Source organism: Myxine glutinosa, chromosome 1, assembly GCF_964187855.1.
Source record: "Myxine glutinosa chromosome 1, kmMyxGlut1.1, whole genome shotgun sequence".
NCBI classification, from domain to species: domain Eukaryota; kingdom Metazoa; phylum Chordata; class Myxini; order Myxiniformes; family Myxinidae; genus Myxine; species Myxine glutinosa.
The window spans coordinates 13,686,622-13,712,548 of NC_136261.1; the positions used below are offsets into that span (position 1 = coordinate 13,686,622).

General features: G+C 46.2%; 1 protein-coding gene across 3 annotated transcripts in view; it reads left to right on the forward strand.

The window, feature by feature from the left end:
- Positions 1 to 7,750: 7,750 nt before the first annotated feature.
- The window catches only part of LOC137421365 (uncharacterized), a 96,351-nt gene continuing 78,174 nt past the window's right edge, over positions 7,751 to 25,927 (forward strand). Inside the window, exons 1-4 of one of the 3 annotated variants that reach the window (XM_068107360.2) lie at positions 7,751 to 7,896; positions 8,961 to 9,017; positions 14,495 to 14,814; positions 16,882 to 17,298. In XM_068107360.2, coding sequence (XP_067963461.2) covers positions 14,568 to 14,814; positions 16,882 to 17,298 — 664 coding nt within the window. In that variant the 5' untranslated portion in view covers positions 7,751 to 7,896; positions 8,961 to 9,017; positions 14,495 to 14,567. The remainder of the gene's footprint in view (positions 7,897 to 8,960; positions 9,018 to 14,494; positions 14,815 to 16,881; positions 17,299 to 25,927) is intronic. The other 2 variants (XM_068107377.2, XM_068107367.2) reach the window with 2 other exon arrangements.

A 25,927-nucleotide genomic window follows, 5' to 3' on the forward strand; every position in this document is an offset into this window, starting at 1 on the left:
ATTGGTGGACAAGCTAGGTGTGTGACAAGGAAGAACCAATTCAATTTTGGTTCAGGTCCGCATAGTGTGGTGGAGGGGGGGGGGGGGGGGGGGAAGAGAGAGAAGGGGAGTGACAGAGAGGAGAGAGAGGAGGAATGACAAAGAGGAGGGAGAGGGGGAATGACAGAGAGGGGTGGGGGAGAGAGAGAGAGAGAGAGAGAGAGAGGGTGGGAGAGAGGGAGGGATGGGGGAATGATAGAGGAGTGGGGGGGGGGGGGGAGAGAGAGGTTGGGGAAGAGAGAGGGGTGGGGGAGAGAGAGGGGTGGGGAGGGAGAGAGAGGGGGTGGGGGGAGAGAGAGAAAGAGGGTAGGGGAGAGAGAGAGAAGAGTGGGGGAGTAAGAGAGAGGGGTCGAGGAGGGATAGAGGGGTGGGGGAGGGATAAAGGAGTTGGGGAGGGATAGAGAAGGGGAGGGATAGAGGGGTGGGGGAGGGATAGAGGAGTGGGGAGAGAGAGAGGGTGGGGGAGTAAGAGAGAGAAAGAGAGAGAGGGTAGGGAAGTAAGAGAGAGAGAGAGAGAGAGAGGGGTGGGGGAGAGAGAGGGGGTGAGGAGGGAGGGGATGGGGGGGAGAGAGAGAGGGTGGGGTGGGAGAGAGAGGGGTGGGGAGGAGAGAAGGGATGGGGAGGGAGAGAGAGGATGGGGAGGGAGAGAGAGGGGGTGGGGAGGGAGAGAGATGGGGTGGTGGGGAGAGAGAGAAGAGTGGGGGAGTAAGAGAGAGGGGTCGAGGAGGGATGGAGGGGTGGGGGAGGGATAGAGGAGTGGGGGAGGGATAGAGGAGTGGGGGAGGGATAGAGGGTGGGGAGGGATAGAGGGGTGGGGGAGTGATAGAGGAGTGGGGAGAGAGAGAGGATGGAGGAGTAAGAGAGAGAAAGAGAGAGAGACGGTGGGGGAGTAAGAGAGAGAAAGAGAGATAGAGAGGGTGGGGGAGAGAGAGGGGGTGGGGAGGGAGAGAGAGGAGGGGTGGGGGGGGGAGAGAGATGTGGGGAGGGAGAGGGAGGGGAGTTGGGGGTTGGGGGAGAGAGAGAGAGAGAAGGTCGGGAGGGGGAGATAGGGGGTGGGGGAGATAGAGAGAGAGGGGGTGGGGAGGAAGAGAGAGGGGGGTTGGGGGGGAGAGAGAGAGGGTGGGGGGAGAGAGAGAAGAGTGGGGCAGTAAGAGAGAGAAAGAGAGAGAGGATGGGGGAGAGAGAGGGAAGGGTGTGGGGAGGGGGGAGAGAGAGAGGGTGGGAGGGGGGGGGGAGAGAGAGAAGAGTGGGGCAGTAAGAGAGAAAGAGAGAGAGGGTGGGGAGAGAGAGAGAGAGAGGGTGTGGGGGGAGAGAAGGGTGGAATGATATGTTATGCTTAATGACCACACACACACACACACACACACACACACACACACACACACACACACACACACACACACACACACGCACACACACACACACACACACACACACACACACCATCAAAATGACAATCTGGAAGGTTTACCTTCAAACAGAGATCTTTCAAAGAGGAATTCATGTGGGAATTGCTGTAATTCAATTAAAATATATATCAAGTCCCAGAGAAAACAAAATGTCAGGTGATGCTTTTCACAGCTCAAACCAACATGCTATAACTCTCACACGAGGTCAATGAACGGTGTTTTTCATGTGCATATTTATGTGTAAGTGACGGGTCGTATCATGAAATTGGATTGCACAAAAAGGGAGATAGTGTAGCAGCATAGCAAACCTGTTGTGCATTTTGTGATACAAGCACCAAATTTGGCACAAATGTACATTAATATGTTGCGAACATTGTGTGGTCAGCAATGAAGACGAGAGTCTGAATTACATGTATGCAAAAGACCTTGTGAACCAGTGAAGCAAATACACGGGTAAGCATGAATTAAATCTAGGGCATGATATAATTTCCATGATGTTTACCTCTACAATCAATGGTGGAAGGAGGTAATGTTTTGATCCCAGCTTGTCTGTATGTCTGTTTGTCTGTTAGTCCACAAAATTCCAGACAAAGCTTGTAGTAGTGGTAGTTGTAGTGGTAGTGGTGATAACAGAAATTGTTATATAGAACTGAACTTATATTATTATTATATGCAGAAAATAACTTCATTTCTATATGCCCTGCAGTGGACAGGTTAATTGGTTTATGCACTGAAGGGGTCACCCTGGTGTGCACTGCTGTGTTCTGCCTCACTGAGTTGTTCAGGTATGATGTACTCAGCACAAGCTTCCGGTCGGCCCGGAGGTGGGGGTGCGGGGCCTGTCACGGAACGTCAAAACAAACGGCCTGCCGGGGCCGCCCAAAAGTCGGGCGTGAGGGGCGCGTCCACTAATGGAACGCCTCTCGCTTCCCAGATCGAGGGCCACGTGGTCAGGAGAACCTCGTCCCTTCCGGTCACACTTTGCCTATCGGCCGGCCTCGAAGACCGAAATTGTGACGGTGTCACCCGAAAAATTTGAAATTACGAAATTTGAAAAAATTTGAAAAAAAAAATTACGGAATTTCAAGTGGCCCAATATCTGAAAATGTTCGCAACATATTAATGTACATTTGTGCCAAATTTGGTGCTTGTATCACAAAATGCACAATTCTTTTGAATATTTGGGCTAAGCCGCCCCACTAAGACAATGAAATAGCACAACAAAGGCGAGGCACTGCACTTCGCACCTGGGCGGTCTGCCTGTGTTCGTCGATATACGTACTTTTTACTTTTTAAATGAAGGAAATAAATAAAATAGACTCAATCTGATTGGAATTTGATAAGTATGCGTGCAGAGTTTGGGGCTGCTCGGTTTCATGGTTTTGGAGTTATGCAGGAGACGGACTGACGCACACTCTCTTTTATTATTATATAAGGAGATAGGAGACAGAGATAGCTCTCCGTTTGTCTGGTTCTGGTTACGCTGATTGGCTGTGCGAGGCCTTGTGTCCTGTGATTGGCTCCTGGCAAGATTATCGTATAGACTTATTAAAAGACTATTTAAATATCTTTTCTGACCAGAAATCATGGCCTAAATAATTATGTGGAAATATAGAGTAAAATCGGGAGAAATTGAACAAAAACGATTTTGAAAAATACAATATAATTAAATAATATGCTCTATGGTACGTGAGGTAAAATTGCTCCAAACAGAAGTGTTATATTCACAATCGCCATGAGATCTCCATAACTTTTCTCTTCAGTGTGAAAAAGACCACCAGCGACTAATATAAAACTCATCAAATGTCAGAAAGTAGCAGCCCACAGGTGCACAGGCATTCTGAAGCACACTTTGTGTAGGCCTCAGGATGCAAGCCTACTGGCCTATAGGATTATCTGATAATTCCTTTATGGCCCAGTGGAATTAGTCAATCCAAGTTATATAAACACGATGTATTAAATATGCACATAAGGAATAGGATTGTTTTGGTTTCATTACATAACCCAAGTTGTTATTTTTTCGAGGCATCAAGCAATCAAGGCAGCGTTCTGTGCCGATACACCGCCCGTGTTTTTGTACACCTCTCCATCCCAATACCCTCTGTGTTACACGGTGGCATCTCCGGGTGCCCCGGCAATGTCTCGCGATGGAGGATATGTTATTTATTTATTTTGCATGGGGCGATGTACTTTGAATGTATCTGTACTGTACTTGTTGTTTTAATTATTTCAGAAGTGAACGAGGCTGTGCTTGTGCATCGCCCAAGTTATTTTTTAATTATTATTTCTGAAGCAATTGAGGCTGTGCTTATGCACCGTAGGTTTGTGCATTTCACATTTAGACCTGAAGAACACCAAAGAAATCCTGCCTATCGCATTGACCTGTTCATGTTTAGTATCCCATTTGGACCCATTCCCGTTTCCCATTCCCTTATTTCAAATAATCCATCTGACATAATCCATAACTTTGTGTGTATAAGCGTAATCCCGTGTTTTGTTGAGCTTTGTGCACCCGTCATGATTGTATAGTATATGCTTATTAAAAGCTCATATATTTGATCATATTTGATATATTTTGATATATTTGATTTGATTTTTATTTTACATCATATGTTGATTTTATTATATTACTGACCAGTGACACCAGTTGCGATCTTTTTGGATTCAGATTTTACTTTTTGTGTCAATTTTTGTTGATCCCGTGAACGTCATTGTCTGTTCTGTGTTCTTGCTCTTCCATGAGCCTTGATGATGTAAAAAAGAATATTAAAAAATCCAGTATTCTGTTTTTTACATCTCTTTATTAATATTCATTGTTTGTTAATAAAGTAGTGCCACAACCACATAAGATCACCATTCTTGTAGTCATTGGTATTGATACGGGTCCCAGAGGAGTGTTTCTATGTTTGTCCGCACACTACGACGTCTTCTTCTTTCACTGGTTATGTATTTTGCTCCCAAAAACGTCTGTTTGCGGTTTTGAACTCCAACACCTGCCCTGTACCTTCACCCTTGGAATTATCTACCATTGGAAAAGTAATCGTTGTAATCTACCATTGGAAAAGTAATCGTTGATTTACTTGGTAAAAAAATAAACCGTTGGCAGTGTGTGAAGATGAGTGGGGGAGTGAGGGGAGTGGGGAGGGAGAGCAGAGTGGGGGAGGGAGAGGAGAGTGGGGGAGAGAGGAGTAGGAGAGCGAGAGAGAGGGAGGGCGGGTTGGGGGTGGAGGGATGGAGGGGTGGAGAGGGGATGGAGAACAGAAGAAAGAGTGGAGGGAGAGAAAGAGAGTGGAGGGAGAGAAAGAGAGTGGAGAGTAAGGAAGAAAGAGTGGATGGGGATAGGGAGGATTGATTGGGTGAGGGTAGGGGGGGAGAAAGTTCCCTTCTGTATCCCTCCTGGCACCCCATTACCCCCACCCCATTATTTGTGCAATTCTCCCTCTATTTTGTCCATCAACTCCACTGTTGGCATCTCCCCTCCACTCCTCACTACTGTTTGTTTTGTCCTGTTGCGTCCTGATCCATTTAGTGTTCTACCTCTTCCACAATCCTTGACTCTGTATACAAAAAACTGTCATAGGTTGGCAACCATTGTACAGGCTTGATAGGCCAAAACGTCTCTTTCTGTGTTGAAGTTCCTTGAAAGGGAAGTCATCTATTATATATTGTGAACCATGGTATCTGTCAGTGCATTTGTCTGTCTCCTGTTTACGGCAGCGCTTCCCTTGCTGCATTTGAAAAGCTCAACATTAACTTTTGAAATGATGTGGGAATAGGCATGAGTAATGTTGATGCCAAATTTTATTTCCCTCCCAGGATATTATTGTCCTCTTTTTAGAGAAATCCAACCTCCGCTGCCCGATGTTGCACCACCATTGTGCAGTGGGCTCGGTAGAAGTAGGTCCGAATTTTGTCTCCGAGTCAAAACCAAGAGTACAACACAATTCACCTTTGTTAAAACATTCCACTCCAGAAATATTCACAGCTCGTGGAATTTTGTTGCATCATCTTCAAATCACATCGTCCGTGTATGTCGAATCTACAAATTGGGATTGGTGGATGGGATCGAGTAGAAGCGGATCCAGCGCAGGTGCTTCGCTTCCTGTGGTCTAGGGTATTTTGTATTTAAGGGTATTTAAGGACACGAGGGTATTTTGACTAGGTACAAATGTACATGTTTGTGGTTTCGACCTGCCATGTGTTCAGCTACCAGGTTTCTTGTGGAGCACTCACCAAGTGGCTTAAGTACTCAAGCAAGCACTCCATTTGAAACCGTTGATACGGAACACACTTGCTAGCTGCTTGGTATGCTCTTTAAAAATCCTGCTTTTTAGGTTTAATGGCGTTTTCAGAGCCACGAGGCTCTATATACGCTACTCACCAAAAGTTGACGTGGTAACTAAGGAGGAACATTATCACCGCTTTTGAGTCGGGGATGATTCTCGTTCAACAGACTTATGATTCCTGGTAGATCCAACACTTTCATTCCCATTTCTGTAATATTTGGGAAAAATCGCTGCCTGCTTCCAGTCTGCTTCTCATCGCTTTCTGTCTGCTTCTCATCACTTTCTGTCTGCTTCTCATCACTTTCTGTCTGCTTCTCATTGCTTTCTGTCTGCTTCTCATCGCTTTCTGTCTGCTTCCCATCGCTTCTCGGCTGCATCCCATCGCTTCTCGGCTGCATCCCATCGCTTCTTGGCTGCATCCCATCACTTCGTGGCTGCATCCCATCGTTTCCAGGCTGCATCCCATCGTTTCCCGGCTGCATCCCATTGCTTCCCGCATCCCATTGCTTCCAGGCTGCATCCCATTGCTTCTTTCTGCTTCCCATCGCTTTCTTTCCACTTACAATCGCTTCGTTTCTCCTCACCATCACTCCCTGTTTACTTCCATCACTTTGTCTGCTTACAATCGCTTTCTGTCTGCTTACAATCGCTTTCTGTCTGCTTACAATCGCTTCCTGTCTGCTTACAATCGCTTCCTGTCTGCTTACAATCGCTTCCTGTCTGCTTACAATCGCTTCCTGTCTGCTTACAATCGCTTCCAGGCTGCATCCCATTGCGTCCTTTCTAGGCTGCATCCCATTGCTTCCAGACTGCATCCCATCGCTTCCAGGCTGCATCCCATTGCTTCTTTCTGCTTCCCATCCCTTTCTTTCCGCTTACAATCGCTTCGTTTCTCCTTACCATCATTCCCTGTTTACTTCCATCACTTTCTGTCTGCTTCTCATCGCTTCCCGGCTGCATCCCATTGCTTCCTTTCTGCTTAACATCGCTTCCTGTCTGCTTCTCATCACTTTCTGTCTGCTTCCCATCGCTTCCCGTCTGCATCCGTCATATAGCGGGCATTTAAAAAATATGTGGATGAATTCTTCGGGCTTCCTACAATGTTTACGTAGACGTTCACCCTATTCTACCAAGGTAGACATTCAGGCGACAGTGTCCAGAATCTCAGCCTACAGAAAGCTACCGGGATCTCTCCGGGGAAGCCTAACTGGAGGTACCCCACCTGGGTGCACCGCGTAACAGAATACCAGTGTAGATCGGAGAGGATGACCGCACTGAGAGGGTTAAACCCCATTCGTATCCATCCAAGAGCCGGAACGTTCAGATTACAGTTCCCAGGTATCGGGTTCCATTTTCACAACGTCCATCGTTTTGTGTTGTCCCCCGCTGAGACAGATGGAAGATGCTTCACGCCATAACCGAGAGATCGGCCGCTTCCGCCTTGTAACCAAAACACTCACAATCTCCGCCCATAAATCTTTATGGCGTTATCAATGACGTAAACCGAAGGCCACCGGAAGTTCCGCCATATTACCACTCCCAAAAAACCCGTCGTATATGGACATCGAAAAGATGAGGCTTTAATCTTAACATCAGCCCAATGATATGTGCAATGTAAATGGATTTACCTGTTTGAATGTTATGATTGTTGGGTTTGTATTTTTTTTTTTGTTCAATCGTCCAATATGATTGGCATTATCGACTTTGGTGTGTACACGGCTAATGCCCGCGGAACTACGTAACTTCCGGTTAGTGCACCCTTCGCGACAACAGTCACGTGATTGGATACGTTGAAAACAAACCACAAAAGAGCACGTGTTACAGCCTACTTCCGGTAGTCTCGCCCTAACCTATCATAATTAATAATAATCTCACTTATTTGTCTAAACTCCGACGATATACCTTTTCGCAGGGTCTCAATAAATATACTGTAAATAAAAAACGGTTTTTCATCATTTTTGTTAGGCCGCGATTTTGTGGGCGGAGCCTATGATTTCACTTCCGGAGTTCCGGTTCGTGTCGAATGAGTGCTAGAGTGAATGTGTGGGTGAGTTGCGTTGGGAGCATGGAGAGTGTGAAAGTAGAATCAGAAATCGGTGAGAATCAAACTGCACTCTTTGAGCACTCAGGTGAGACTCAAACTGCACCTTCTGAGAACTCAGGTGAGAGGAAACGTTTGAGCACCTTGTGGAAATCGATAAACAACTCCGCGTTTAATATCCCAACAATATTTGTGTTGTCATACTACAATGGTGTAATGTTACAGTAACAACACTTGTACAGTATTACAGTCCCATGATACATTACGTTTGGAGCTTTGACGTGTGATCAGAACGAAATTCACCTGCATTTACCTTGCTCGGAATTCCCATGAGGAATGTGAGCATTCCGTATCGATATTCCCAGGATTAGTACGTGCTTGGTGGACAAACTTCGATTTCCATGAAAGTCCCCAATTCGTTCTCTCGGATTCATTCCCACGGCCGAGATCGAACGACACAAAAAGCGTTTGATATCAGAGACAATGTGTTTGAATGAGGCACGAATTGTCAATCACTCAGCATTGTATCCGTGGGGCGTGGTCTCGAGATCGCCGCATTGTGATTGGCCGAAATGAAACCGTCCGCCAGATGATGGTCGCTCGTGCTCTCACTATCCCAATGGACACGATGACGCGTGCACGAGAGGACGTTCCTACTCCAGCAGTTATCGATTTAATGGTATCGATTATGCGAAGAATATTTACAATTATACTCAATAATTTGGTGGTGCAGCAACAATTGAAAATGCAAAGTCCAGTAGAGCGCACTCCATAGAGTGCGTACCTGTGCCATGCTGAAAAGTTTATGTTTTGTATCCCACTGATAGGTCAGATCTGGATTCGGACCTGAACCAAAATCGAATCATCTTGTTCTTGGCACCTAACCAACTCGTCCACCAAGTTTTGTCATAACTCATCCACTACTTGTTGAAATATCTCAACAATATGGACAGATTATGCCAAAACTTTGTGGACAGGTTGGGTGTGTGACAAGACCAAGCCATTTATATTTTGGTTCAGATCTGGATTTGGATCCGGGCAATCAGTGGGATACAAAATGTAAACTGTTCAGCCTGGCGGAGGTACGTGCTCCACCGAGGGTCATTCTAGTTCTTCCTTTGTTCGTGTTATGTTGGCAAAATTATGTACCATTTACTACTTTCTAACGTGAGGTTTCTGTTCCAGATCTGTTGCACGTTGTGAAGGTTGAACCTGAAGAATCGGATGCAGTGAATCATAAAGGTGATGGTTATATATATACAGTCGTGGCCAAAAATATTGGCACCCTTGCACTTTTTTTTCAAATAATGCACCATTTCTTCCAGAAAATTGTTGAAATTAGAAAATCTTTTGGTATCCACATTTGTATTTCTTTGGTTTGCAGTGAAACAAAACAAAAAAAGCTTTAAATGTTACTAAATCCTAGCTTATTCCACACAAAAATCCTAAAATGGCCCGGACAATATTATTGCCACCTTTTAGAAGTTGTTAGAAATAATTTGATTTCAAGCAGGTGATTCTCCTTTACTTTGGAATTGAACTCACCTGTGGTGAGTTGCAGGTGCCTGCAATATAAAAATCACTCATTCTACAAGTTTGAATGTCGAGAAGGAGTCATTCTGCTGTTTTGTGTCACTGTGTGTACAGCAATGAGCATGGAGAAAAGAAAGAAAACCAGAGAATTGTCTGAGGAGGTCAGACACAAGATTTTAGCCAAGCATGGACAATCTCAAGGCTACAAGTCCATCTCCGGAGACCTCGATGTTCCTGTGTCCACCGTACGCAATGTTATCAGGAAGTTTAAGGCCCACGGCACTGTAGCCAACCTCCCTGGACGTGGCCGCAAGAGAAAACTTGATCGAATATTACAGCGAAGGATTGTTCAAATGGTGGAGAAAGCACCTCGATCAACTGCTAAGCAGATTCAAGTCGACCTTCAGACACAAGGTACGACAGTTTCAACTCGCACCATCTGTCGGCAACTCAATGAAAGGGGGTTCTACGGTAGGAGACCCAGGAGGACCCCGCTGCTGAGAAAGCCCGACTGAAGTTTCCCAAAACACACCTGAACAGGCCAAAATCCTTCTGGGAGAATGTCCTGTGGACAGATGAGACCAAATTAGCTCTTGGGTAAAGCACATCATCTCTATGTTTACAGAAAACAAAATGACGCCTTCAAAGAAAAGAACACGTTCCCTACAGTTAAACATGGAGGAGGTTCAGTGATGTTTTGGGGTTGCTGTGCTGCCTCTGGCACTGGTTGCCTTGAATGTGTGCATGGCATTAAATCAGGAGATTACCAAGGTATTTTGGAGCGCAATGTTCAACCCAGTGTCAGAAAGCTGGGTCTCCATCAAAGGTCATGGGTCTTGCAGCAGGATAATGACCCCAAACACACTTCAAAAAGCACCCAGGAATGGTTCAAGAGAAAACGCTGGACTGTTCTGAAGAGTCCAGATCTAAATCCCATTGAACACCTGTGGGGAGATCTGAAAACAGTAGGTGGGAGAAGGCACCCTTCAAATCTGGGAGAACTGGAGCAGTTTGCACAAGAAGAGTGGGTCAAACTGCCAGTAGAGAGGTGTAGGAAGCTCATACATGGCCATAGGAAGCGCTTGACTGCAGTTATTATGTCCAAAGTCTGTGCTACCAAATATTAAGTCTTGGGTGTCAATAATTTTGTCAATGCCATTTCTTTTTATTTTCTGATTTAAAAGGATATATGAAGTTCTGAATCAAAAACAAAGATTCTGTAATATTAACAGTGAAATAAAGAATTATGGAGACCAAATACTTTCGTCAATTTCAACTTCTTTTAAGAGACAATTGTGAGTTATTTGAAAAAAGTGCAAGGGTGCCAATATTTTTGGCCACTACTGTGTGTATATATATATATATATATATATATATATATATATATATATATGAGTATATATTTGTGTAACCGATGGCAGAGGGTATCAAATGACACAGAATCTACCTGTCAGGTAGTAAACAGATTTGTGTTTATTTAATACGGAAAGAAAGAAACTGTGACTGGTAGTCTCAATGTGTGGCCCTCAGTCACAAGTCACAATTCCACCGTTAGTTTATACCAACCAGTCTCCAATCCTGTCATCAACGTCGTGAGTTCCCCAAGAGCCTGGGAATCATAGACAGAGCATCGCGAACCTCTCAATGGCACGTGCTCCTCAACATCCAGCTTCTGGTTTATAAAATAAATAAAAAACAAATAACTTGTCAGAACATCTTCAGAAAAAGAATCCTATGACATGGGTTATCTCCTCTGACAAATACATTAGCTAATCTAACGCACAACAAATATTACGTTGGCAGTTTTGGCATGCAGCTTCCGGTTTACAACAAATGGGAAGCATCTCCTCACTGGCTCCAATCTAAGCTCGTCAGTAGGTAAACGAGTTATTGAAACTGGGGTACTGGGAAATAAAGACATCCCACACGAGCAGATGTGGGACAAAAGGTGGAGGATGGGGGGGTAGGGCATCAACGAGATTCGAGAACAGCAGCAGGTATGGGAGAAAAGACGAGGCGTAAATGGGCAGCACTCTTGAAAGACTAGACAATGACTAAATGAATGGTCATATACAATGGATAAATTGGGCAGCTTGCTCTTTTAATCCTATATTTTAACATCTTCCTTAATATTTGCATGAAACTCGATTGCAGCGAATGTTCTTCTGTGTTCGTGAATTTTAAGAAAAGTGAGTAAATGTTACTTTTTATTTACAAACTTGGCATTTAATATGGAATATATTTTTTTGAGGGGGTGAACTTACTTTTCAAGATGTCTTAGAACCAAAAGTTCATTGGAATTATGTTGAAATTATTCTAGATTTTGTTAATGTGACCTTTAAAAGAAACAAAAACCACATTTGACATTTCGAAACAAATAAATTGATCCTTGAGAGTGATGTAAACTGATATCGAACTCAATTCATGGACAGTACTGTGTTAAACTTCTGTACGTTTTCCAGAAGTATCTCTTTATTTTGCATATTAGCCAAACATTTTTTAAACAAAAACAAAAGTGAAATTACGACTGGGATTACGGACAGTAGAATTACAGTTCAGTACTTCGTTTAACCCCCACGAGCATTCAGGAGAGCACGTACATGTTGAGGCATGCTGCTCACGAGATTTGCCAAGGTTTGGACAGGAATCGCTTGCCATGCAGTGACAAGAGCCTGCTGCAATTCATGCACAGAGGTCGGCTGCTGGTCCAAGTGGTCGATTTGACGCGTTAATTCTGCCCACAATTTCTCTATCGGATTCATATCCGGGGACATGGCAGGCCACTCCATATGCTCTACTCCATGGTCAGCAAGAAAGTGCTGGATCATGCGAGCACGATGAGGCCGTGCATTGTCATCTTGGAAGACAAAGTTTCCTCGAAAGGCCGCACGAGCAAATGGAAGCAATGTTTCTTCCATAATGGCCCTGTACTTGAACTGGTTCAGGTTTCCAATCAGAACAACCAGGTCAGTTTTGCCCCCTGCATGAAAAGCAGCCCAAATGGTCACCGCACCACTTCCAGCTTGGACTCTTGGCACTATACAATCTTTGTTGTAGGCTTCATGCACTTGTCTGCGCACTCGGACGCGGCCATCTTGACGATAGATCAGAAATCTAGACTCGTCACTGAAGATCACGTGATTCCAGTGTCCTGGCTGCCATTGACGGTGCTCTCTGGGCACTGCAGTCGGCGCTGGCGGTGTTGTCTGGTCAGGCGTGGCTTTCTCAGGGGACGCCTGGCACGACAGCCTGCTTGAACCAGTCGTTGGTTGACTAGCCTTCTGGATACAGGCACATTTGTCAGTTGCTGCCACTCAGCCCTAAGCCGATTAGCTGACTTGGTACGGCCATTGAGGACTAACCGGTGCAGCTGGCGATCATCCCTCCTTGTGGTTCTGCGGGGACGTCCTGGCCTCAGTATTGGAGTAGGTACACCCCTCTGAGCATTTCGTTTCAGGATCTTTGACACCTGACCTTGAGTGATGCCATACTGCCGAGCAATAGCACGCTGTTTCATGCCGTAATTTCGTAAAGCTACCACTCCATGACAAACAGCATTGTCGAGTTGACGGACCATCTCCAGAGGAAGCGGCAATAACATTTGGAAACGTGCAGCAGTTGTTTTCCACGAATACAGAACGCAACAACCCTTGTATACCCGACTGTGAAGCCAATCATCAAATGCACCTGTCTGTACATTTTGCCATGCCACCTGTGATATAATCCTGTTGTTGACTTCTTGCTGCGACAGACAATCAGTGACATGGTTCTTTTAACAAATAAATCACCAAAGTGTAAATGAAACTCACCAGATTGATATTGTTACAGACACGACTTTGATGTTAAGGTGGGCCGAGCGGAATGGCCGTCGTGTCCGCACAAATTACCCGATTGTACTCGAACGTTGACGAAGCCGCGCCACGCTGGCTCAATAAGGAAAAAGAAGACACACGGCTGAATTATAATGACAGACACCAGGGATACGGTTCTCAAGACCTCCGGAGGAGATTATATTCGTGCGGAAGGTCAGATTACAGGGACGAGAGGTATATCACAGAAAGACAGGCACTTAGACACACTCTTATATTAACCCCGGACAGACGACAGACAAACGGGACAACGGCTGACTCACACGGGGGTTGATGGCAGGAAAGCGGGTATCGATGGCTCCAGGTCCTCCTGGGCTCGGGGCAGGATCAACACGGTTCGGTCCAGAGATGCGGGGAGGTCTCGTCGCAGCGCTCAGAGGTGACGTTCTTTCTCAGGCCTCTCCAAACTCAGGCGCATCTGTTTCAGCGCTCGCAGGTCCGTCTTTCTCCAGCTGGGGGCGCATCTCACGTCACGTCCGCTACGTGGCCGCGTATATCCGGCGGGGAGTGACACGCCCTCGGCTCGCTAGCGCCGCCCCAGATGGAATCGGTCCGCCCTTCTGATTGGGTGCGGGGGGTTACCAGGCTCCGCCCTTGAGGAGGAGCTGACAGCCAGCCCCTCCGTGGTAACCCCGTGGAGCGCGTGGTCAATGGCGCTAATCGAGCCGGTGTGAGGACGCATCCTCCCCCGCTCCGCCGCCATCTCCTCTGTTGTTGTTGTAATTGTTGGGGAAGAAGATGGAAGGAGGTATGGGAAAGGTCCTAAACTCACTACTGGTGCCATATAATCACATTCTGGTGCAACGAAGAGTCAGAATTAATGGAAACGAGTCCTTAACTGACATAGATTAAGAATAACTAGGAAGATGTCCGAAAGTGGTCTACGTGTGGTGCGGTGGACCTGGGCACGACATTTAATGGGGGAATAAGGGGAAGGTCGGCTCTACTGAGTGTTATTTACATGCAATGGGACTAGGGAATGGGGGATTGGGGAAAGTTGGGGAGTATTGGAGAAATAGGGGAATATTTACAAGCGGATATGGAGGCCAAATTCCATATTCGCAACAATATACTCAGTTAAGAAAGTAAACCCAAGTCAAGAAAAAAAATATATTCCATATTAAATGCCAAGTCTGTATTTAAATATTTGTCAATCTATTTTAAAATTAGAATTTGCAAAAACCACCCGAGATTAGGTCACATATTGGAGAGGGTGGCAGGATGGCCTAGAGTTATGTGCACTCGGCTCTGAGCTGTCTACCCTGGGTTCGAATCCCGACCCAGATATAAACTGCCATCTTGATGTTTTGTATGCAGGGCGAGGCATCACTGTATGTGCCATCCTTCGGATGGACGTTAAACTGGGCATCATGTTTGCTACCTTTAATTGATGGAGATGGACTTTAAATATCCCATGGTGTCCTTCAGGAACAGCATGCGAGTTATCACCGGCACCCTGGCGAAATTAGAAATTCCTTCTTCTCACCTAGCTACCTCCAGTTTTCTTTCAGGTGGGAGGGGGATTTGGGGGAAGGAGGAAGATGCACTGCTTGATATTCTAATCGTAGGTTTTTGTGCAGATCTGATTCACATCGTGAAGGTTGACCTCCATCCTCCAGTTTTTCAAGTTCCAAAAGGTGAGGAGTTAGTGGTTTTTTTTTTGGTTTTTTTGTACACAAGATCGAGGCTCGTGTAAGAGCTAACATTAATCACAAAAAGACAAACTGACACATAAAACATATGATAAAGGGAGCGGGAGACAAGATGGAGAGTAGGGACATCGGGAGATCTGTGGGAGGGGGAGGGCTTGGGGAGAGGAGGGCTTGGGGGGAGGAGGCATGGGAAAGGGTATTGGGGGGGGGGGGGGAGAGGTAAAAAAAACACATGGACACTGCTAGGACTTCCAGGAAAGAAGTCGGTATTTCAAAAAATTCCTTGTTGGTTTCAAATACCTTCAATGCCATCCACCTCATAATAAATCAGTGGAAACGTTTACTAATCCTATTGTTGGAAAGGTTAAGAGAACCTTTTGGATGTGTTTGAAAATTAGAAAGAAAAAAATGGAGGTAGGTGCAAAGAGAGGCCGAAGTGCAGCGGAATACCATCCAGAGACCTGATGTCTCCTCTTGGAAATAAAATTGGGATAACCACCCATCAAGAGCACACTGAATAGTAACGTACATGGCTTTAAAAGCACGGATTGATGCTCGGCACAAATGAAGCAATGAGAGACCTCTTCTTTTGACATTTAGAAAATCCATCCATTGTTGAGTGTCCAGGGTGAAAGTGTTGAACCAAAGATCAGAGAGTTGGAGAAGAGTTAAGATTTGAAGTGTGCAGCAATGAATAGCTTCCATCCACCTTTGCTTATGAATCGAAAATGATCAATATTTCTGTATTTGAGAGGAATCGGTCTTGGTTCCCTTCCTGGGGATTTCGGTGATGTTGCATGCAACTTCCCAATATGAAGGCAAGGTGACCATCTAAGAAGACTGATTGGAGCAAACAGAAAAAGACGGAAATAGAGCACTAACACTAAGAGGTCCAGTTGCAGAGAAAGTGTCAATATTAGCTCGAAACCTCTCGATCGTAGTCGCAAGGAAGTGCATATGCTTTAGAGAGGAGGTTGTGGGAATGTTGGGAAGAGGGGTTCAAAAAGAGGGGGATTGGGGACTTTTGCCTTTTGCTTTCTTGTACACACGTCCTCCAGACGTTCATCTTTTTCACAAGTCGTGTCCAGCATGGCTCCATCCTTCAGGAAAGAAGGGCCAGAAGAGGACTACGAACCAGTGAGAAACTTCAATTGCTGCAATCGGGCTCCGGAGGAAGGCGAGAGGCTTGAGGAATTTGTACTTACCTCGTCTGCAGCCAATGAGATAATGGAGCAGTTTGTAATGGAGATGGCAGATTGAAGGCCAAACTAATCTGCCAGACATGGTGGCGATTTGGCAGCTCTGTAAATTGTTGTTGAGATACACATTTTCAATAGAATATGATCAGCAGAACCAATGAGGATCAAGATAATGTTTGCGAGGAAGTTTGACATAGCTCGATATATCGAGGAATGACAAAATGCGAGCCGGGAATATAACAGACTTGGTTAGGCCTGTTGTCTTGCAAATGCAAATGTCTTCGTTAGGCTTTTCTTGCTCGTACCCGCACTCATCTTGGTTCTCCTCCTTTCCCGAAAGCATTTCAGTTACACACCATAGGAGGAAATTGTGTTTGCAAGTGCCATACGTCTTTGTATGCTTGTTACTCTGATACTTGTTTGGGCTTTAGCAGGCAACGTGATCATATCTTCCGCCTAACTTGGTTTCTCCGTCCACATTGCTGCTCTCTGTGACTCTCCCTCTCGTTCCACCTCAATAAATTATTGTTTGAAATAAAAAATAAACCTTCTTCCCTGCACTCCCGTCCCTCATCTCTTCTTAATTACTCATTCCCTTTTTCTCTATGCATGTCTGACCTACACAGCGTAACCACAAATTAGCCACTATCTATCTATGTCCGCTTATGGTGCAAGTAGGAATGCTCCATAAAAAAGTCCCACCGATGCAACAAAATACCACCTTCAACCAGACTGCTTAAGCATTCCTATAAAATCCTTTCATATATAATTCCTGCAGGGATGCTGGTCGGTTGGTCTTGGTGACATAATCACAAGGCCCATGTCATTCCCATCAGCTCCATCTCATTCCCAGCCCCCAGGAACACAAAAGACAAAGCGGACGCGGCCAAAGCCCTGGTTTGGCGCTCGTTTGAAGTTGAAGAGTTGCTGGCACTTTGGACAGAAAAAAACACTCAGACCGAATTGGCGTCCAGTGCAAGAAATGAAAAAGTGTTCCGACGGATTTCAGCACAGCTGTTATCCAAGGGTGTCGATCGTACTCCCAAGCAATGTCGGGAAAAAGTGAGGAAACTCAAGTTTGCTTACAAGCAAATGAAGGACCACAACAAGAAAAGTGGGGTGGTGCCAAAAATAGGCCGGTACTACCAAACACTTGACGCCGTCCTTGGGAACAGGCCTGCAACGGTCGGGAAGAATGTGTTCAACTCGGCCTCGTTATTTGAAGACACAGCTATTTCACCTCATCCGATTGTGGAAGAAGAAATGCCAGGTTTGTTGCTCCTATCCATCCTACATGAGTGTGTGTATGTATGTATGTATGTATGTGTGTATGTATGTATATATATATATAATGGTGGAAATGGCTCCTATGGGTTAATAATGTATAAAATAGGGAACTTATTTCCTTAAAGTAAATGTTTAGCCGAATCATAAAGTAATTAATTGTAATGTTAGATATGCATCACTTAAATGTAAAGTAAGACACCATCAACCCCTCCTCATGTGTGTGTCTAACATATTCAACCATTTTGACCTCATTTTTACCATTTTCCCCTTTGTTATCTGTCAATTATGTCCCTTTTGCATTTCGCTAGGCCTTGGGGAACCAGTCTAGGTGGCAAAGTAAAACGAGCATCCTGACCACCACAGCTTGCCTCCAAGCTTCGGAGTGAAGAGTCGCGGCAGGTCGCTCCATCCCGCAGCATGGTCGACACCCAATGGTGAGTGAGTGGGGAGGGGTACAGCATGTCATGGCATGAGGTGGGGGCTAGAGGAAATAATAAGACGCTATGCAGCGGAGGGGGGAGGGTGGTGGGTACAAGGAATTGCCAGACCGCACCTTGGAGAAGGTTGCGTTTGAAGTCTCCAAAGCTACCAGCCTGACCACGACCCCAGCCAGCCATGCCTTTCCTCCGCCTCACAAGCCTCGTACTGCGCGATACCTGCTGGTCCGCAGCAGGGATGCTCCTTTGGCTCTCTGCATCAGTTCCTGCTGTGTCCGGCGGGGCACAGCCAGGGTATTTCTGTCTTATCCGCCTCTATCTGTTGGGCTCAGATAAGAACCTGGATAACTAGAAAGGCACTCGGTAGAGCGCAGACCTGCGCCAGACTGAACAGCTTATGTTTTATACCCCACTACATGAGTGAAACTCTTCCGTATGTACACGAAAATCCATATTTTTGTATCGAACCATACAGAGGTTTCCGTATTTTTGTCGTCAGGAAAACATGCCGCAATTATAGGGAATTGAGTTGCTATTCTGATATTTTGATTCGTTTCTTATTTCATCCAGATGTGGTGCAACACTCGCGTATCATGACCACGATTGTGCGAATTACTCCCATGGTAGTTTTTCTATGAGGAATTTTTGTAGAAGTAAGCTGGGTACAAAACCTTGCAAGCTCGTCCGCCAGGTCAGATGTCCACAAGGCAGGAGAACGTCTCTCTATGTTTGTAAATACGGAAATAGCATCCATCATTGGATTTTCCCATCGCCGTTCCTTCCTATGAACGTCACGGAAAATCCCGAAGTGCCGTCTTTACATTGCATTAGGTAAAGACGCGATTCTGCTGCACACAAATACAAACCTGATGATGTCTGCTTGTTGCAGTGACGTTTGTGACCACATCGATACGAGAAGGAACTTTTATCTTAACAAGGAACTTTGACGCAGGAGGATGCCATTTGGCCCATCATGCCTGTGCTGCACCACGACCATTTATAACCCTATTTGTGAACGTCTGTTTGTTCGGTTGTGCCTCATGGACAGCCTAAGGAAGTGACTTAAAGAGGGAAGAAGGTTCCATGGGGGTAACCTTTCACGACAAAAAACATGGGCGCTTCAGATTTAGACTAGGGGCGTGCCCAAGGGGCGTGGCTTCCTCTGACTATAAAAAGCCCACTACACACATGTGACTGACTATTTATTTTCCGGGCAACGCCGGGTAACTCTGCTCGTATTAAATAAATCCGTCAGGTTCTCGACTCAGTTTCGCTGGGGGAGGTGTGGGAATGAGAAAAGAGTGGCAGGCACAGGGACGGGACTAGAGTGTTATAAATGGAAATAAAATCAATATGTTAAAACTCGTTTGTTTATTACGGCTTGCAACTTTCCCTTGTACACGTGGCGTGGTGTGGATTAACTGACCCCTGCTGAAGGGGGGTGGTTAGAATTGTTAATTTGGCCAGTCTCTTTTTAGAGAACATTCCCAATTTTAACCTACCCCGGGGATTTGCCATTAAAGCTGCGCCAAAATGGTTTCTCATGCGCTATGTTTGCAATAGCCGAACACCTCATCAAAAGTGTTCTTTCAGAATAGCAGTTTGTACCAAACACGACGACGAAAATGGACAATCCAGGGACAAACGATAAACGGACATGAAAATAGGCAGATGAATAAATAAACAAAGTACACTCACGATCCAATATAACGAAAATCCACTTAATACAGGAACTATAATCTAATCCAAATGGCCATGAGCACACAGCAGAGGGTGCCATTGGAGGTCTTTTTGGTAGACATTATGGCATTAACAAGTCCAGTATCCGACAAGTAAAGAAATACGCAGAAAGCAAAAGGGGGCAGGTAGTGAATGCTCTGGTTTACACTGGAGTGAGGATGATTCCGGGAAACCCCTCCATTACATGACACGTGAGTTTAAAGATGTAGTGAATGCTCGAGCTTAGCACCATAAGCGAGGCTGCTTAAGCTTCATCCCTCTTTTATTCCTCACTTGCCTTCCTCCCACAATCCCCTGTTATTGTCATTGGTGGCTGATCGGCCCAGAGGGCACCTTTCCTTTGCCCATGATTGGCACCTTTGCCACCCTTCTGCCCAACGACAATCTGGGAATGCTTCCTCATGGGTTGGGCATGGTGCGATACCGGGAAATGCTTTGGTGCCCTGTCATCCCAACAATGATTGATGGGGCCAACTGGCATGCAGTCCTCAACATACCCACAAGGCCCACAAGCTGGTTTGATGCAGTTTCTAGAGGGTAGCTCAGGCTTACCAAGAAGGTTCGAGATGGAGGGCGAGGCTACGGCGCTGAAAGCAGCAGGGAGTAGACGACTACGGCACTGAAGGCAGGGAGTAGATTACTGCGGAGTATGTTCTGTGTGTTGTGGTGTCGGAAATGCTGGTAGACCATGGTGTAGAAGCATAAAACAACATACACTACATGGCCAAAAGTATGTGGACTCCCAAACATCACACCCGTATGTGCTCGTCAAATATCTCATTCCAAAATCATGGGCATCAAGATGGAGTTGGTCCCCCTTTGCTGCTATAACAGCCTCCACTCTTCTGGGAAGGATTTACACGAGATGTTGGAACATTGCTGCAGGGATTTGCTTCCATTCAGCCACAAGAGCTTTAGTGAGGTCGGGCACTGATGTGAGATTAGGCCTGGCTCACAGTCGGCGTTCCAATTCATCCCAAAGGTGTTCAATGGGGTTGAGGTCAGGGCTCTGTGCAGGCCAGTCAAGTCCTTCCAAACCAAGCTCGACAAACCATTTCTGTATGGACCTCGCTTTGTGCACGGGGGCATTGTCATGCTGAAATAGGAAAGTGCCTTCCCCAAACTGTTGCCACAAAGTTGGAAGCACACAATCATCTAGAATGTCATTGTATGCTATAGCATTAAGATTTCCCTTCACTGGAACTAAGGGGCCTAGCCCGAACCATAAAAAACAGCCTCAGACCATTATTCCTCCTCCACCAAACTTTACAGTTGGCACTATGCATTCGGGCAGGTAACGTTCTCTTGGCATCCGCCAAACCCAGATTCGTCCGTCGGACTGCCAGATGGTGAAGCGTGATTCATCACTCCAGAGAACGCGTTTCCACTGCTCTAGAGTCCAATGGCGGCAAGCTTTACACCATCCCAGCAGACGCTTGGCATTGTGCATAGTGATCTTAGGCTTGTGTGCGGCTGCTCGGCCATGGAAACCCATTTCATGAAGCTCCCAACGAACAGTTGTTGTGCTGACGTTGTTTCCAGAGGCAGTTTGGAACTCGGTTGTGACTATTGCAACAGAGGACAGACGATTTTTACGCGCTTCAGCACTCGGCGGTCTTGTCCTGTGAGCTTGTGTGGCCTACCACTTCGCTGCTGAGCTGTTGTTGCTCCCCGGCGTTTCCACTTCACAATAACAGCACTTGCAGTTGACCGGGGCAGCTCGAGCAGGGCAGAAATTTGATGAACTGACTTGTTGGAAAGGCGGCATCCTATGACGGTGCCATGTTGAAAGTCACTGAACCAAGTCATCAGTACGGCCCGTTCTTCTGCCAATGTTTGTCTATGGAGATTGCATGGCTGTGTGCTTGATTATATATACCTGTCAGCAATGGGTGTGGCTGAAACAGCCGAATCCACTAATTAGAAGGGGTATCCGCATACGTTTGGCCATGTAGTGTATATCGGATATCTCTCTATACACTCGCAACGCATATCTGCTCACATAAACGTAAAGACGCTTAACTAAACAATGTACGAAGAAATAACTCAATTTACACGATGTGAAGATCTCTTTTTTACCCCCTAAGAGCCAAAACCACAACAAATATACACTATATACATGAAGTACCTCTTCATTGGAATAGTCATCATGAACCCTTTGTGTGATATCAGCATTTGCTGTAAGGTTTTCAGCATTATGGGGTGCCTGCCACACGTCCACCCTGTTTCGGCATCAATCACATTTGACGAGGATTTTTCCAGCCGGCAAATAAGACATTACAGTTAAAATAGTTACTTCCGGCTTGCTTTTGTTTCAGTCTGAGAAAGACACAGAATCGCCCACTGCAAAAAAGTAGTGTGTTAGGAAGTCCACTCCATGCTAATGAAAGCCAGTGAGCCAGAAACGCATCCATGGATTGACTCCAAAGTTGGAGTATCTTCTCCAAAAAGTCACTTAAGATACATATGAGAGCCTACCTGGTCTGTTCAGCTGATGGTATAGGCAGGGATCGCTTTTCAATACTCCAGACCAAGGCAAAGGCAAAAAAAGCAAATAAACCAAGATCGGTCAAAACCGGAAAATCTTCTCGTTCATAATAATAACGACATGGTATTCATAGAATACCTACCCCACACAATCAACTTGGTGCGAGCCAACTCTTGTTTTTTTTGCTGTTTTTAAAATTTGATCCAATATGGCTGTCAGACAACGTGACCAATGAAATTATATATTTACATTCTCTACTACAATTGTTGTGTAGATCACGCTCATGAAATTTTAAACTGTTCAGACTAAGCGTTATACTTGTCAAATTATGACATCATAATTAAGACATACATATGCAGTGTACATTTTAAAGGTCATATATCACGTGGTGTGGCAGCCGTATTAGCTTGAAAGCCAATATTTTTTTAAATCCCTTCTTTGAAACCGCTTCACTGATCGATGTGAAACCTGTCACGTCTGGTCAAAATGTGATACTTGAAAACAGCTGAAGAGATTTAAATCAAACTTGTTTATTTTTAGGATGGCAAACGAGGGCATCTACCCATTGTGGGACAATGCGGAGGCATATTGGCATCAGTCATATTGCTCTAGTTTTCCATGAAGCAGTTTCAGAGATATAGAGGTGCTATGTTTTTACAAGATGGCGTCCATACCACATGGCCTATGGCATCATAATTATGACTTTAAAATTCTACAGAAGCGCTCATATGGTGAAAATTTAGTGTCAATCAGACCAACAGTTACAGAGAAAAGAAATTCATACTGATTGGATCACGTGTTATACTTTTTGAATTATGACGTCATAACGAAGGTACCAATGCCATCATCATTAATATATCTTATTCCCCATGGGGAGCACTTGACAATGAGCTATGTTAAAAAAAATTCCATTCAGCGGTTTTAGACATATAGAGGTGCAACGATTTTCCAAGATGGCGTCCATACCACATGATCTATGATGTCATAATTTAGACTAAAATTCTAGAGGCGGAGGCGAAGCTATAGTGAAAATTTCCTGTCAATCGGAGAAACGGTTGCCGAGAAAATGAATTTTAAAATGCAGACACGTACGGATGCAACCAATCGCTTCTTTTTTTGTATACAAGATCGAGGCTCGTGTAAGAGTTTCACTGGGGGAGGTGTGCGAATGAGAAAAGAGTGGCAGGCACAGAGACGAGAGTGTTACAAATGGAAATAAACGTGGCAAACTCCGCTTTTCACATCGCGAGCGCAGATTATAATGATAATCTCCAGACGGCATATTTCCGAGCTGCCTGTCTCCATAGCAATGATTCTGGTACCAACTGACATTTGTAAATTTTTTTAATTAGTAGTTGTTGTGTATATTTATATATATACTAGCTTGGCTCGGCTCGCTGCGCTCGCCTCACCACGCGTCGTTACTGAGGAGCGGGCTTATTTTACCTGAGGATAATGACTGTACCTGAGTTGTGTTGTGTTTTACCTCACCACCATGAAATTAAAAACACCTCACCACCACGAAATTAAAACCACCTTGTTGTGAAAAACCAATCGGGTCCACAACTTTAGTCCATCTGTTGGTTTAATTCCATTAAGACCATGACATCATTCTGTAAATACAGGAAATGCAATAGGAATAAGGTTTGGCATCACATGGGTCCATTCATAACATTCAATGCAAGCAAGCTTAATATTCTATGCAGGCGTACCGTTAGCGAGTCCACTAGATGTAACATGTCACAGGAGAAGTCCCCCTGAGCACCGACCGCAGCGGGTCTTATAGCCGCGCCCCTAGCGGTGTCAGCGAGCAACGATCATCACCTGGGTTCAGCATTAGAACGAATACGATTTCACTACATTCTCCCCACTGTTAGAATTACACTGCAGAGCGGCTAGAATCGAGCGAGCGTCAGCATTAACAGGGTGTGGAACATGGTATCAGTCGACCCAACCGTACCGGTCCGGGCGGCGAATTTCTCTGCCAGCACGCGTACGAAATTCCCCGGGTACGGCATCACGTATCCCAGAGACCCCGGCGTCGGAGGAGCTACCGGAGTCAGGTGACAAAGGGGGTACCGCCAAGCCTTCGGGCACGGGTAGATGCGGCGAAGGGAGGGTCGGCAGACTTTCAGCGACGGGAGCGTCAGAAGAGTCCATAGTCTCATAGATTGGTTCGATCGGTTCGTCCGATTCCCCACAAGGGTCGGCGATCCCACATGGGGAAAGATGACGTATGGAGACAGTGGTCTCACGTCCATCAGCCGTCATCACACGAGCATGCTCAGGATTAGCCTGGAGTATCTGCACTTTGTCCACTAAGGGGTCGTACTTGCTCGTGCGAACCGCCCGTTTGAGGTAGGCCGGCCCGGGCTCAGCGAGCCAACTGGGTAAAGACCGTATACACCCCGTGCTCCTGGGGTGGTGGAAAAGTCTCTCGTGGGGAGTCTGGTTAGTGGCCGTACACAGTAGAGCCCTGATCGAGTTCAACGCCGCAGGTAAGGGTCCGGAGGTTGAGCATGACGGCCCTCAATATAATCCCGTTGAAGCGTTAGATCTGCCCATTTGCCTGGGGTCTGTACGGCGTGGTGTAACTAGAAGCGATGTTATTTTGGAGCAGATAGCCTCGCACCTCCTGAGACAAGAAGACCGCACCCCGGTCAGTATGCACATAGGCCGGGTACCCGAACATAGAGAACAAATTCTGTAAGCATCGCATTACCGTGGCAGCAGTCATGTCCACGCACGTATAAGCAAAGGGAAATCGCGGGTACTCATCGACGATAGTGAGCAGATAGCGAGAGTTACTCGACACCGGCAATGGGCCCTTGAAATCCATCGCCAAGCGTTCCCACGGCCTCGTAGCCCTAACCAGAGTCCCCATGGGTGGGTTATAGAAACGCGGTTTGATTTCCGCGCATATAGCGCACTCGCGACAGATACGGCGGATATCGTCAATTGAGTATGGTAGATTGCCACGCCGCACAAAATGAGCAAAACGCGTTATGCCCGGATGCCCCGCAGTGGCATGCAGCATGCGTAGGCCCTCCAAAGTGGCGATACCCGCGTACGTAGCCGGTCTCGATAAGGCGTCGGCGGCCTGGTTATCCTTCCCCGGGCGGTATTTGATAGTGTAGCAGAAGTCGGCAAGCTCTATACGCCAGCGAGTGATTTTCTCATTCTTAATGCGCTGGGTGTGTAATGTGTCGTACATGAACGCAACACTTTGCTGGTCCGTGATGATTTGGAAACATCGCCCGAGTAAGTACGGGCACCATCGCCGAATAGACTCGACGATCGCATACGCTTCCTTTTCGACAGACGAATGTCTCCGCTCAGCGGAGGTAAGAGTCCGTGAAAAGAAAGCCACCGGACGCCCTCCTTGGGAGAGGGTCGCCGCGATGGCCTGATCCGAGGCATCACTTTCAAGGACGAAAGATCCGCTCTCGTCGATCGTCGCCACAGCGGCACTGGCGATGTCGGCCTTAAGGCCTCCAAAGGCCACCAATGTGGCCGGACGCAGAGGGAATGTGTCGCAGGCCACAAGGGGGCGAAGTTTCGCGGAGAAATTTTGGACCCATTTTGAGTAATGGGCGAATAGCCCGAGGGCGCACTTCAGGGACGCCCGATCGCAGGGAGGGGCCATGTCGAGCAAAGGTCGCAGACGCTCCTTATCCGGAGCGACAGAGCCATGGGTCATGGTGTACCCCAGAAGATCTATCTTGCGTAGAGAGTATTGACACTTATCCTCGTTCATGGTTAAGTGATACCTCTGCGTGACCTCGAGGAAGCGCTTCAGATTAGCATCATAGTGCCCTTGGTCATACCCACAAACCGTAAGATTGTCTAGGTAGACGAAAACATCGGTTAAGTTCTCCCTTGCAATGAGGTCATCCATGGCCCTCTGGAAACAGGAGACCCCGTTCGTTACCCCAAAAGGCAATCGA